Genomic DNA, 13878 nt, shown 5'->3' on the forward strand with positions numbered 1-13878 from the left:
ACGTCTGGGCGGGGCCGCGGCGCGCACGCAGGGGCCGGGCGGAGGCGGCGTGGGGCACGTACTCCTGGCCAGGGCAGAGGTAGAAGGCAGAAGGCTGACTTGGGTCCCTTCCTTCTGACCCAGGACTCCAGCTCCTGGAGAAATGGGACATGGCATTTTCAGACACAGAGCAGCTGCCCAGGTCCCCCACCTCGTGCAGCAGAACAAATGCTTCTCGAGACATCACTTTTATGATTGTCAATTTTATTAGATTTACAAGATCTTCATCAATACTCCCTCAAATTAAAAAAAAAAAAAGTACAAAAACTACATACAAAACATGAGGTCAGACGACTAAACTTTCCCGACTCAGGGCCAAGTTCTGCAAAGGAGAAAGAAGAGTGTAAACTGGGCAGGGACTGAGAAGAGGGGCCTGGGCAGGGTCTAACCTCGGGGAGGACCATTCGCTCACCTTCTTTAGCCTCCGCTCCCGTGAGGCCTGGGAGTCCGTCTCCGAGTACGGGGGAGGCGGTGGAGGGTAGTAGGCCTCCTCTTCTTCCTCTTCCTCCCTGTAATGTTTCCTCCTCTCCCCTGGCCCCTTTTTCCTTAGGGCTTCTTCTAGTAGACGCTCATCATAATGCGGGTCCCCAGACCTAGAGCCTTCATCCCGGGAGTCTCGGGATCGGTGCTGGCGGGATCTGGGGTCCACCTGAGGGCGGTCCCTAGACCTGAAGTCATCGTAGTGAGGATCCCGCGAATGTGGAAAGTCCCTCGAGTCATCTGGGTCGTAGAGGTCATCACGGCTACGGCTTCGTGGGGGTGCGTAGGCACGTCCTCTCCTCCCACTACTTGGGGGAGACCTCCTCCCAGACTCAGCAGAACCCGGCCGGGTTAGATCATCCAGAGCATCCACAGAGTGGGCCCGGGGCCGCCTGCCCCCCCAGCCACCCCCTGGCCGCTCTGTGGGGGGCTCCTGCTCCCATCTCCTGGGACTCCGGGGGGAGTGGCGACCCCACTCCTCATCCCGGATTGGGGTGAGGGCAGGACCCCGGGAAGGCCGGGATCTCCAGTCGTCTTCATGGAGGGAGGTGACTTCACTCATAGCTGTAGGGAATGGGGAATGTCACTGATGCTGGATGGGGCCAGGGCTAGCAGTTGTCACCCCTTGGCTCAAAAATTCCCTAGGGGACATGATAGGGAAGGAGGAACTATGCTCAAGGTGTTTACAGTCTCCTTGGGGCAGGTATCAAGGAGCCATGCTTCCCCATCCCCCTCAGGGAGCCCTCAGACCCCAGGTCTCCTCACCCCGTTCTAAACGACCATTGGGGGGGCCAGGTCCCGGTCGAGAGGGGTCGAAGTTGGCCAGCTCTTTCTCCATGTAGTACAGGACTCTCATGGAGTCATCCTGCTGGCTGGCCTGGATCCTGTACCCACTGCGGACTTCTAGGGATAGGAGAAGGTGATCGATTTGGGAAGATGGATGCTGACCCACCCAGCTTCCCTCTACAGGCATATCCAACTTGGGAATGACAGGTTCTCACCAGAGGTCATGTTGCTGTCTGTGTCCCGAAGCAGGGGTACCTGGGAGCTGTGGCCAACTGAAGGAGATTGGTGGTCAGTGGCTGCCCCCCACCCCCCCAGCCTTGCATTCCCAGTACCTCCCACCCACTCTTCCTCCCAGCCCCAGCCCCCTTTGTGTCCAGTTCCCAGTCCAGCTCCTCTTAGGTCAGCCCTCACCTGAACTATTCCTGTCAAATTCTCCAGCGTACCCTCCAGGGTATCCATTGTAGACAGGGCCCATGGGAATCATGGCTGGCGGTGGAGGTGGGGTCTTGGTCGGGGAGAGGTGGGCGTAGGTGCTTGGGGCGTAGATGCTTGGGACGCCTGATGTGGCTGCTTTGCCAGCTGCATACACTGGGAGGGCACAGTTGGCATGAGAAGGCGGCCAGGAGCCATGCTGCTGTGTGAGGGGGTTCTAAGGGCTGTGCGCCTGCCTCCCCCACCGCATTATTACAGTACCTCAAAGCCAGGGAACATCAGCTATGCTTAGGTTGTCACCTCCTGTGATTCTTCATGGAGCTTTCAGAATAGGGGGCGTGTGGCACACTGGCAGTCCACGGCCCCCAATCTGGCAGGCCAATACATTTTGTTTGACCTTGTGGTTTGCCAACATTTGTCAAAAAGATTTATGTGAAATTCCAATTCTCCAGCTACCTTCCCTAAAGCTCTGGCTGCACTGTGTGCTTACAGGCGACAGTGAGCAAAGCCACCTCTCGGGCCTACACTATCCCACGGACTGAAACCAAGTTTCCCTTTGGGTGGCAGAGTCCCTGCTCTGGAACAGGGAGTTGCCGGGGGATATCCCATGCCCACTCTGCTGTCATGCCTGCTGGGTCATCTTCCAGAGCCAGATGGCAAGGAAAGGAAGTTGGTCTGAGACAGGCCACAAGGGCCCCAGGAGTTAACTGGGCCACCTCAGCCAGGAGCAAAATAGCTCCTCTAGGGTTTCCAACTCCTGGCCCCGCCCACTCTCACCCAGAGGGCCAGCCAGCCTGGCTCTAGGCTTGACAGCTCAAGGGCAAATCCTTGCTTCCTTCCTCCCACAGCAGGAGGTTGGGTCCCATGGCTGCTCTGTGGCCAAGTCACTGGGCTCTAGGCAAGTCACTTCCTCCTTGGTATCCACAGGCCCAGGGAGACGCCCTACTCTGATTTGGTTCAAAAGCAGAAGAATAAGTGCTGAGCCCCACCTAGGAAAAAACCCTACATCAGCTCAGGTGACTGATTTGCTGTGTTATAATTAGCAGTGGAAGCTGTTTCCTGATGGATCTGCAGGGGGCTGTGGCTGGGGCTAGAGCTGAAGTAACAGGGATAGGCGGTAGGTGGAGGAGGTGTGCCTGGGGACAGGCCTGTGCACCTTGACCTCAGCCTCAGTGGGCTAACTGAAAACTTGGTGGCAGCCCTTTAAAGTTCTTTTCTGAATCTGTAAAATGGACTAACACCCACCACCTGAGCCAGAGCTCTCAATTAAGTGATGGGAGTGAGACTTTGAGGAGCCGGGTTGCCTACCATGGTACCAGCTGGCATGGACGGAGCTGCAGCTTCCTGGGCACTTTCCCAGTCTTCCCTTCAAGCTCAAAGAGAAGGGAATGCTGCAGGTCAGACGTCACAGTGTATGGGGGTCCCTGAGCTGTACCCTAGCCTGAAGGCATTGCTAATGTAGACTAAACCCACGTCCAACAGCTAGTAGGCTCCAAACACTATAGAGGTCCAGCCCCGTGCTGAAAGCTGTGAACTGAGTTCACTACATCCCTGACTCACCCTGCCCAGTGAGCTCTGCCATGAGCCCCATTTTACAGAAGAGAAGGGCAAGGCACTCACTGGGCCAGCCCATTAGGCATTATCAGGCCAACCTCAAACATCCACCTACTCAGGCTCGTAACTGCCTGTTTTCCCGTTAATACTCCTTGGGTTGTGTGCAGAAGTAGTGGTCTATCTACTCGCCCTCCTGAAGGACTAAGGAACTGGTAACAGCTGGTGCCCCGAGGAGGGAAACAGGCAGTGGTGGGAGGGAGACTCACTTTCTTTCTCTTTGCTTGTGTCCTCCGCCCACTTCATCTCCGGTCCTACTTCTATTTCTGAACTTCCACAGGTACCCCACTCTGATACATCAGGAGTGTCCCTAAACGCAGGCTTCATGTAAAATGTATAGTGTTCATGTGAATATGTGTGTTTTTAAAATGTGCTGAAATTACATGGTGCGGTAAACCTTGTTTTCTTAACTTTTACACTTGAGATTTTGTTTTTAAAGCGATCCTTGCTTCCCTGTGAATAATCTTATATGTTGGGCTTTTTTTTTTTTTTACTATGTTCATAAATTATATTAAAAAACCAAAAACCCTCAATAAATGAAAAACATAAGTTGAAATAAGTAAGTGATAATCTAAAACAGCAGGTCCTCCTTGGCGTCCTGTCTCCCTAGTGCTAACCTCCTAACCTCCAGATCAGGGCACTGTCCTGGGTAGGCAGCCACTGCCCAGCAGGGAGGCTGCATGAAGGTGGCATGAGGAGCACTTACGGGCCTCGGGACAGCAGCACTTCTCCGGGCAGCAGGGGCACCTGACGTAACAGCAGCAGGTATGTGGGCAGCACTGACACCAGCAAATGCCCAGGAGGAGAAAGACAAGGAAGGCAGCCAGGCAGACCACGACCACGAAGAGCCAGTCTGCAGGGAGACCAGAGGAGGCCCTGAGCCGGGAGCCGGGAAACACCAACAGGGGCAGAGAGGCTCTTCAGGGGCAGCACAGAGCCAACCTGGGCCCAGGGACCTGCAGCCCTCATTGGATTCTCTGTGCCAGAGTTGGGGGCACAGGACAGAGGGATGCCGAACCCTCTACAACCAGGGCCAATCCCCAAGTTAGGGATCCCTTGGGCTTCAAATGGACAAGGCAGAAAACAAGAGTAACCTGGCCAAAGCAAGATGGAGTGTAGCCTCTAGGAGGGGAGAGAGCCATAGCCCAGACCCAACCCCTGAAGAACACAGCTGGCGCCAGTCACAGGAGCCCCTGCCTACACCCCAGGTCCCTCCTCAGCCAGCCCAGCCCACCTCCAAGCCCAGAGCCAGGCCACTAGATGCCACAAGGTCAAACAGAGTTAGTGGGGTTCACAGCGAGAGTGATTAGGGGGGGAGGAAAATGCCAGAGAGAAGCCCCACTGAGGACTCCACCCCATACCTTCCATGGGCCCCGCCTGAAAATCAGGTAAGAGTTCAGTCACCCCCGAGGTCCTGCCTGGAGGGATAAAAGAGAACAGGAGATTATGCTGGCCAGAGCCAGCCCAGGCAGTCCTGTCCCTAAAAAGTGCCCCATTCCAGGCTGCTCAGTAGAAGGTGTGTCCTGCAGCAAGCAGGCAGGGGCGAGGCTGGTGGCCTAGAAGAGACTTGGCGTGTGGTGCCTGCCCTCCACCCCTGCTCACATGTGGGTGCTGGTGGGTGTGAAGGCCACCATCACATAATCCACTTGCTGTCAGCCCCAGCAGGTTCCAGCACACGCCACGGGGTCCCGAAAGTTTGACCTTAGTCCGGTCATTCTATCTTTCCCATCCAAGGGGCCTATCTTCCCAAAGGTTCCAACAGACAACAGCAAGGATCCCGTGGTGTCAAGCAGAGCAGGCCCAGCACCCTAGGACCCAGCAACATGCTTTTTTTTTTTTTTTAATCTGGAGAAAAAAAAATGTATAATACTAAGTATATAAAAATGGAATGTCTGTGTGTGTTTTGTTTTGTTTAAATGGAGAAAGGGGCCCACAAAGGCAGAAGCTTCTGTGGCCCATAGAAGTCACATGGGATCCTGGTCCTGTGACCCACCAGGGTTCCATCCTCTGTTTGTGCATTCTGTCACGTGTGCATGTTTCCTGACCCAGTTGGTGCCTTCCCTCAGGTGCCATGGGGGCCTGCGTCCTGCGAGCAGCACATGGCGGGAGCCCACACACGCAGTCCCTCACCACGGAGCTCTCGTGGGGCTCTCACGTGGCGTCACACACCCCCGTGAGGCGCAGAAGCATGGAAGTCTGGTTCTAAGCCCAGACCCTTTCAGGACACCAAGGCATTACTTGCCTTCTTTGCCCTCCTTCTCTCATGTGGGGCTTTCCAGAGCCTCTGTGACACAATGACGTCATTGCCTTGAGAGCTATGGCTTGTGCACTTGTGTATCTTATGCTTTAAAAAGTAGCCAGTTTCAGTTTCTAACATACTAAGCAACTATAGACATAGCCTCAAAGACCCTGAACGACTCCTCCGAGGCCTCGGAATGTTCCAGGGTGAACAGGCCCTGGGGTTAAACTCGGAGAATCACTGTTGCCACGGGTGTGTTTCCAGAACTTCCCGGATGGCGGGATTGCAGGTGCAAGAGCATCCTGGCCCATGTTCACCTGGCATGCCTGCTCCGTCACACACGCGAGGGGACGACACCCTTCAGCTCATGGCACCGCTCACACTAGCACACACCACTGTGCTGTGCTTCTAACAGAGCACCCGGCCCATGGTAGCACCTGCTCCACAGGGCCGAGGCCACCCAGCCACGTGGGAGCTGCTGGTGGACACCTCACCATGCCCCTGGCATCTGGTGCCACCCTCATTTTACATACAAACTTGCACACTTCCTAGCAGTCAAAAGACAAAGATGCTGCGTCTGTCAAGGAACTCCAAAGTGCCCTAGGGCCCTATGAGGAGAGAGCAGGTGGTCCAGTGGGTCCAGCCTCTCAATCACACTGTCTATGTCACTGTTGTTGGCCCTCCCTGACCAGGGAGGACTGAAAAAAAAAAAAATCCTTACTGAACATGGACAGGACTTTTTCCCATGTTACCATTGCCTAAGCAATACAGTGTAACAACTCCTGACCGCATGACATTGTATCAAGTATTAAAAGTAACCAAGAGATGACTTAAAGTATACCGGAGAATTAGAGGTAGGTTCTTTGTAAACTAAGCCCTTTCACACAAGGGATGGGAGCATCCTGGGACTGTGGTTCTGGGGCGGGGTCCTGAACCCACCCTGCCCCCCGCCCCCACGACACACACAGTCATCCTCCTCCCTCCTTGTCAACCACATCTGAGCATGTCTGTTTTCAAAAAGGGAGACTGGGAAGAGGTAGAGCCCCCGGTTCTCTCCATTCTTAGTTTGGCTCTGGCTGACTTGGAAGGCTGCAGGGGAAAGGTCCCTTCCTGGGGTGCAGGGCACAGAGAAGCTCAAGTGACTGGCGGTGGCATGAGGGGAGAGCAAAGCAGGTAAAGAGCCCAGTGAGTGGGCTGGAGGGCAGAGTAAGGACACAGAAGGGACAGAAGGACAGAAGGGCCTGCTCCCCCTCCCCCTTCCAAGGACCTCAGAGAGCAGCCCCACTCACCAAGGACGATGAGCTCTGCATAGGCCTCGTTGTTCCCCTGGAGATCCTGGGCCGACACCACGGAGCAATAATACACACCACTGTCCCCCCAAGACGTCTGCTCAAAGGTCAGGTCAGCATCTGAGATGGGAAGAGATGGTGTGAGGGCACCTCATGAGAGGGGGTGTCTAACCCTGACAGGACCAGAGCCCCCCATCCCATGGGCACAGCAGGGAGGGAGCAAGGGGACAGGTCTCGGTGCTCCTCGTGCACTGTTCTGAATACGGAACATGGGTCACTTCAAGAAGCCTGGTGGGGGGCTGGGGTTATAGTGGTGGGGTGCTTTCCTAGCACGTGTGTGAGGCGCTGAGCTTGATGCTCAGCACCACATCATAATAAATAAATAAAATAAAGTATTGTGTCCAACTACAACAAAAAATAATTAAAAAAAAAAAAAGCTGGGGTGGTGTGAGAATGACCTGATCCACCGGAAGTGGCACAGCTCATTGATGGCAGAGCAGGGTCAGGTTCATGGCAGGGTCAGTGCTTTTCAGCTCAGAACCATCCTCCCTAGGACCTCTCCAAATCGAGGTGTGATCTCCTGATGCAGACTGGGGGATGGGTCCAGAGGGAGGAGGCAGAGCTAACTAGGCCAGATTCGAGATAGGAGATGCCCAGGCAGGAGGAAGAGCGGGCGGGCGTGATGTGTGGGAGACAGAGAGGACTCTCCCAGTTCCCTGTCCACCCCCACACCCTCCCCGCCTGTCCCCGCATTCCAGGCCAGGACCAAGGCTTGGGGAAGCTCAGTCTGAAGCAGCCTCAGGCCAGGAGCCTATTAATTATGCCACTAATGAAAGTCTTTCAGCACATCCGGTTTCCTCTGGACTCCTCAGGCTCTCATTAGTTAAATCCCTTCAGCCAACACAAGTGTGGAACAGGGTGGCACCAGCTTGGCAACTCTGCCTCGGGCCCATGGGGGACAGGAACAGGCTAGAGACAGGCAATCCAGCCAGGAGAGCCCCAGTTCAGGGCCACCTTCTTTCCAGCCACTCTGGCTCCCATTGCCTTGCCCATCACCTGGCCCCGTGGACCCAATGTCCTTCTCCACAATAGTGCCAAGAGCAGTAACTGTGGGTGCCCCAATCCTCAGCACCCAGCACCTAGTGAGACAACAGCCACTAAGTGCTGAGGGAAGAACAGAACTGGAGCCTCTTCCTCAGAAGGTAGGCCTCACGTCCTCAGAAAGACCTGCCTTTTAACACTGTCCACATCCATCCAAAAGCCTCCCTGGACCACCACGTGTCCTCAGCATGTTCTGGCCAGTGGCTATCCTGCCAGCCTCATCCATGCCATCTCCTTTGTTCACAGGGCTCTGCACAGACTGGCCTCCATGTTGTCCCCAACATGCTGGGCTCAGAGCTGCCTCAGCTTGCCCTCTACTTGTCCACCTCCCACACCTGTCCCTGCAGACCCTCTCAGGCTGGTTCCTTCCCATTACTCAAGTCTCAACAGGGAGGAGTGTTCTTCCCTGGCCATCCCAACCTCTATGGCTCTCCTGCCCAACTGCTGACCTCCATCACCCAGGTGCTGTCTGCCCACCTCTGCCCCTGCAAGAATGTGCACTGCACACAGAACCAAGTCTGTCTTGGTCACTGCTGGCCAGACACAGGGACTTGCCCAGGTGCAGAAATGTCCCCCTTCTCTCCTCATGCTGACCTTCCTTGGTTTCCGTTGCCTGTTCCAGTATTCTGGGCACATGGCTATAGTCAAATAGAACTTGATTCATCCATTCAACATTTAACAAATAACCACTGAATGCATCTTGTTTTTCAGGCACTATTTGAGGCACCTGGTATACTATCAAACAATGGTTCTCAAAATGATCTGTGTACCATGGTTCCTGGTTCCTCAAGACCTTTTTAGGAGATCAGTGAGGTCAAAGTTATTTTCATAATATTTAGACATTATTTGCTCCCCCCCCCTTTCATTTCTTATGAGTGGGCTGTGGCCTTTTCAGAGTGTAGGTGACATTTGAGCAATATCACAATAGACTGAAGCAGGGTTGAGGATCCAGTTTCTTCTATTCAACGAGACTTTCAAAAATAGAAAACGCCCCTCTTCTCATTAAAAAAGACTTGTTTTTGGAAAATGTAGTTACTTTGTCATAAAGATATGTTATTTGGGGACTGGGGTGGTGGCTCAGTGGTAGAGTGCTTGCCTAGCATGCACAAGACACTGGGTTTGATTCTCAGCACCATATGTAATAAAGGTCCATTGACAAATAAAAATATTAAAAAATATATATGTTATTTTAATAATGAGTTTATCATTGTGATTTGAAATATTTTTCAAGTTCCTCTCTGTTTGCTTGCCATAAAAACAAAAACACTTTGACGTCTGCAAGAATAAGAACCACTACTATGGAGAACTTGCCCTTATGGAGCTTAGATTCTAACTGGGAAAGAGAGACAAATTAAAACAAAACAAAACAAAACTTCACCATATTGCATATTCTGTAGTGACAAAGAGTTTGGAGCAAATGAGCCAGGGAAGGCAGAGAGAAAGTACCAGGCATGCAGGTGGGGTGTGCAGTTTTGAATAAGGAAACCAGGGAAGGCCAGAGGTGACCTCCGGAGCACATGGCCACTCTTTATAGAGCTTTGACTATGTGCTGAGTTTCTTTGTATAGATCCAGCCTTTCATCAAATCCTCAAAAACTCTGATCTAGACTCTCCTAAACACACTAGACTCCTCTGCAGAGACCTCTGGGCCCACTGTTTTCCACCTGTATCTCTGAGGTACATCAGCAGGTGGTAGTAGTGCTGTGGACTGGGGCACCCACAGTTAATGCTCCCAAAGAGCCACCATGAAGGAGAGCATTAGGTCAGGCCAAGGGGAAGTGCTTGGCTGGAAAGAATGTGGCCATGAAGCTATGGGGGCTCTCCTGGCTGGGATCGTCTCTACCCTGTTCCTGTCCCCCATGAGCCTAAGGCAGAGTTGCTAATGAGATCCTGACCACATCCCTCCAACAACAGTGCTCAAGAGCTGGGCCCAGCCCAAAGCCAAAGAGGCAGACAGGAACCCCCCACCATGGCAAACAATTATATAGACCAGAAGTTGAAACCTGGGGTCTCCAGGACCGGACCTGTGGGTCTCAGTGTGTTTTGTTTGGCCTGCATGTTTCAAAACTCAAGCAAATAGGACTTTCCGGCCTCTTTTGGTTGATCCTAAGGCAGGCCTGGGCCCACTTCCTTCCTGCAGGCGCACCCTGTTCCTGGTCAAGGGCTGCCCTAAGATCACAGGGCTGGGCACTGTCTTAACTGTTCTAGGTGCAAAGAAAAGATTCTGGTCTCTAGTGGGGACAGAAGCTGGACCTCCTCTATGACACTGGCCTCAGGTTCCTTAACTACCTACCACAGAGGTGGCCCTCATGATTTCAGAGGTCCAATGTCTCTGCTCTAGTGGGGCTGAGAGGGGACTCACATGGCTCCAAGCAGCTTGAAGAGGGGGAACAGGGCCTCCAACACTAGCACCCCACATTGCCCAGAGCAGGGAAGAATGGAAGAGAAGCAGATCCACTCCAAGTGGAGGGGCACCTTCTGGTTTGCCCAGAAATGCTTTTGCTTTAAAAACCAAGAAGGCTGGTGACTCAAGGAGCACCACAGAAGTCCATTTCTCCCTGTCCTCAAAGCTGAAATGGAGAAAGGTCTCACGGCTACTGGATTTCCTCAAAGGACAGACATATGACATGTCATGGCCCATATCAAACACTGGCTCAGGGTTAGGGAGTCTGAAAGGCCGAGGCCTTTGAGGCCTCTGGAGCCCAAAGGGTCTCCCCTCCCCCTCCCCCTCCCCCTGATAGAGCTGAGGCCATTCTGGAGTTCTGTGCACAGCAGAGGAGATGTGATTCTAGCTGGCCCTCTAGGGCAGGCTCGGTATTTGGTTTGTCCTGATAGGGGCTAGATATGTATGTCTGATCCATGCTGGAGAGGCCCCCGGGTTGGAGAGGGTGTCCATATAGAGTGAACCCCCAAGAAGCCCTCCAACCTCAAAGATGGCAGGATGCTTAGGGCTGACCTGCCATGTAAATTCAGAGCAAGCCTGTCCCTGCCCTGAAACACCGGGCTCAGTCCCTGGAACCCTGCCTATCACCTGTGTCTGACACAGTGGGAGAAGGAGAGTGTTCCACGGCCTGGTCACTTGGGGTCTGCAAAGGGATCCACCCTTCTCTCGTTCCCATTCTGTCCCATGCCCGGGATTGAGGACACACAGTTATGTGCGCGAGTCTTCATCCCTGGCTCACGGCTGCTCGGCCCTTCCTCTCTGCCTTCTGGATTCTTTAGGGCCTGGTCCCAGCACCTCCTCAAATCTCACTGGAACAGGCTGTAAGGCAGGCACCTCCAAGCCGTTCCCTACAGCACGTCCCCCGCTGCTGTGTTCTCGTGGCACTTGGCACAATCTGAAATTCCCTTGCTCTTTCTTAATCTGTTTATTTGTTACCAGTCTCACCCCACTAGAATGTTTTCTCCCAAGGTCACGGGGAAGGGACCTTGGCCATTCTGAACCCCACTCCACCCCCAGTGCGCACAACAGCACCTGGCATGTAGGAGATGCTTGATAAATACTGAATGCACGATCGACCTTCCCCCTCACTAATCCCAACAGGCACTGGCTGTCAGGAGGCAGCATTATGGCTAAGAACAAGGGCCCTCAGGGCTGCCTGATTGGAATTCCAGCACCAGCTCTTTACTACCTGTGCACCTGAACAGGTTCCTTAACCCATCTGCACCTCGGTCATTGAGACCACTCAATGGGAGAATGCATGTGCCGTGCCTGGGAAGGCACAGGCTTTCTCCATTAAGTCGCCTGCCAGTGTCCTTTACTCCCCTCACCTCCTCTGTGAGGCCCTCTGCTGATTCCCTGCCCAGAGCTTAGGGGCTTAGAGACTTGGCCCAAAGTGGCTGAGTGGGAACTCAGCTCTTAGCAGCTCAGTGGTCAGCTGTGGAAGTTACTTTTTCTTTCTGGGCCTCGTAAAATGACAATAATAGACTCAATTCATTCAATTTCTGTGTGGTGTAAATGAGTTAATCCATGGAAACCTGGATTAGAGCCTTGCACACAGAAGGCCCTTTACAACTGTTACTTCTTTAACTTTTACTTCTTATTGCTGGTATTACTGGTCCTATTATAGAACACACCCCTGCCTCTCCACTACCGCATTTTTTTTAACTGCACAAGCATTTGACAGTGTATGTTGTGTTTGTTTCCCTTGATGTAATATGAGCCAATGAGGGAAATGATTGGATGGTTTTGTTTACTGCCGTGTTCCCAGAGCCTAGAACAGCACCTGCTATACAGCAGGTGCTCACTAAATCTGTGTTGTGGAGATAAGGAATAGATGGATGGAAGGATTCCTCCCTTTGTGGGTCCTTTCAGGTTCTATTGCCAGCTTCCAGGTGGGGACTCCAGGCTGGGCACCAGGAACCCTGCCCCACCACCCACCCAAGCCAACCTCCCAGCCCCCTGGCCCCACGTACTTCCTGTGATGGTGATCCTCCGGCCTTGGTAGTAGTCTCCCAGGGTCACAGCATTGCCCTGCTTGGTGGCCACAACCCTGACTGTGCGCACACTGTCCTGGCACTCCACGTAGGGATTGTAGCCGGGATTGCCTGCTGCCAACTGGGCATTGATCTGGTTGTCCACACTGGCTGGGGAGAAGGCATCAGCAACGCGGTCCCGGCAAAAGGACTTGTACTTCCAGATTACGATGGGCTCTGGGAGGGTTGAGCTCATCTGATAGGTGCAGGGCAAGGTCACAGGCTGGAACAGTATCACTACGTGGTAGGGGTCAGACACAGTCACCTGGATGCCACCAGCAGGGGCTGAGGGCAAGAGGAGAGTCAGTAGGGATCATTGTAAGCTCAGGAAAGAACTTCAACAGGAATGAGTCACATCATTGCCACTACATCACTTGCCACACAAGTGTGTGGCTGTCCAGAGCACCTGGCACACATTGTTCTTTAATTCCCAGGCCTGGTGAGGTAGCTCTGACAGTCATGCCCATTTTATAGACCCTTGGGGTTGAAAAGTGGCAGATATGAGGTCAATGGCCATTTTACTGGAATGTTCTGTCCATCCTTCCAGACTGTGGCCTCTGAATCACCCCAGTCTACCCTCTGTTCCCTTGCCCATTCCCTCTGTGGCCTGTAGGGGCAAGACCAAATAGCCACCGCAAGGCGTGCCAGGGCTCAAAACCTCAGCTCAAAAAGAACTTTCCCAAGGATTCCAAGTTCCCGGGGTTTTGTGCATTTTGGAGAAGTTTGACCTGCGTTCTCTGGAGTGGCTAAAGCCCCCTCAACATTTCTGTCAACATCCCACCTGACCCTACCCAAAGTCATCCCAAACACACACGGAAATATGCTTGCTGAAAGACAAAGCCCCCTGTCCCCCACCAGGGTGAACATCCAATCCAGTTCAGGGCTGGCCTGCAGAAGATGGTTTCGGGTCCATAAGTCCATCTTGCCAGTCTCTTACGCACAGATACCAGGGAACCCGCGCGAGGTGGGTGGGGCCGGGGGTGGTGGGAAGTCCCCATCCCACGCCCACTCGAAGCTTGGGCACTACTTCTTGATCCCTTCCTTTAGGAAACGTCTGATTCACCCCTCAATCTAACATTTCCCCGTTACCCCAACCCTTCTCCAGGGAAGCCCAAGATTCCATTTCAGCTTTTCCCGTGATCGAGGGGTCCTTCACTGCTACCCCACAAAGGGTTCCCGTCTCCCAGCCGCTCCAGGGCACACGATCCCGGGAGTTTCACTTCCTGCTGTCTCCGACCAGGGCGCGGGGAGCGCTCGGTGAGAGGGTGGGGAATTCTCTCACTCGGGCACCGCAGAGGTCTCCCCAAACCCGGCGGATCTGGCGGTCCTGAGCTTTTGCGCCTTCGCACCCACCCACCCCCCGGCCTCGCCCTTGTTCTCCCACCTCCCGGGCCGCGGAGAACTGAATCCACCCCCCGCCGTGTGG

The 13878-nt window shown here is 53.7% G+C and overlaps 1 protein-coding gene and 1 long non-coding RNA gene across 8 annotated transcripts; one reads left to right on the forward strand and one right to left on the reverse strand.

Moving 5' to 3' along the window:
* Window positions 1-222: 222 nt before the first annotated feature.
* On the reverse strand, window positions 223-12839 carry Lsr (lipolysis stimulated lipoprotein receptor). 5 transcript variants are annotated; one of them, XM_048791123.1, is made up of 9 exons: window positions 12393-12808; window positions 6877-6996; window positions 4710-4766; window positions 4055-4201; window positions 1717-1893; window positions 1521-1577; window positions 1285-1419; window positions 452-1083; window positions 223-361 (listed from the first exon to the last, which is right to left on the reverse strand). In XM_048791123.1, exons 1-9 carry the CDS (start codon window positions 12646-12648, stop codon window positions 326-328), a joined length of 1617 nt encoding a protein of 538 aa, XP_048647080.1. In that variant the 5' UTR covers window positions 12649-12808; the 3' UTR covers window positions 223-325. The 5 variants fall into 5 exon arrangements, with proteins under 5 accessions (XP_048647080.1, XP_015352549.2, XP_048647078.1 ...); XM_015497063.2 differs by having other exon boundaries at window positions 1285-1422; window positions 12393-12792; XM_048791121.1 differs by having other exon boundaries at window positions 223-1083; window positions 12393-12839.
* LOC125612627 lies at window positions 660-3764 on the forward strand. 3 transcript variants are annotated; one of them, XR_007343113.1, is made up of 3 exons: window positions 660-798; window positions 1367-1593; window positions 2665-3764. It is a non-coding gene; the product is annotated as an uncharacterized LOC125612627 (long non-coding RNA). The 3 variants fall into 3 exon arrangements; XR_007343112.1 differs by having other exon boundaries at window positions 1367-3764; XR_007343114.1 differs by having other exon boundaries at window positions 661-798; window positions 1489-3764.
* Window positions 12840-13878: the final 1039 nt, after the last annotated feature.

Source organism: Marmota marmota, unplaced genomic scaffold (assembly GCF_001458135.2).
Source record: "Marmota marmota marmota unplaced genomic scaffold, marMar, whole genome shotgun sequence".
NCBI lineage: Eukaryota > Metazoa > Chordata > Mammalia > Rodentia > Sciuridae > Marmota > Marmota marmota.

Coding starts and splice junctions, on each gene's coding strand:
- Lsr (XM_048791120.1), bottom strand. CDS start 12,648: ATGAGCTCAACCCTCCCAGAGCCCATCGTAATCTGGAAGTACAAGTCC. Junction 4,767..6,876: donor TGCAGAGCTCATCGTCCTTG/GTGAGTGGGGCT, acceptor TTATCCCTCCAG/GCAGGACCTCGGGGGTGACT. Junction 1,578..1,716: donor ATTTGACAGGAATAGTTCAG/GTGAGGGCTGAC, acceptor AATCTCCTTCAG/TTGGCCACAGCTCCCAGGTA.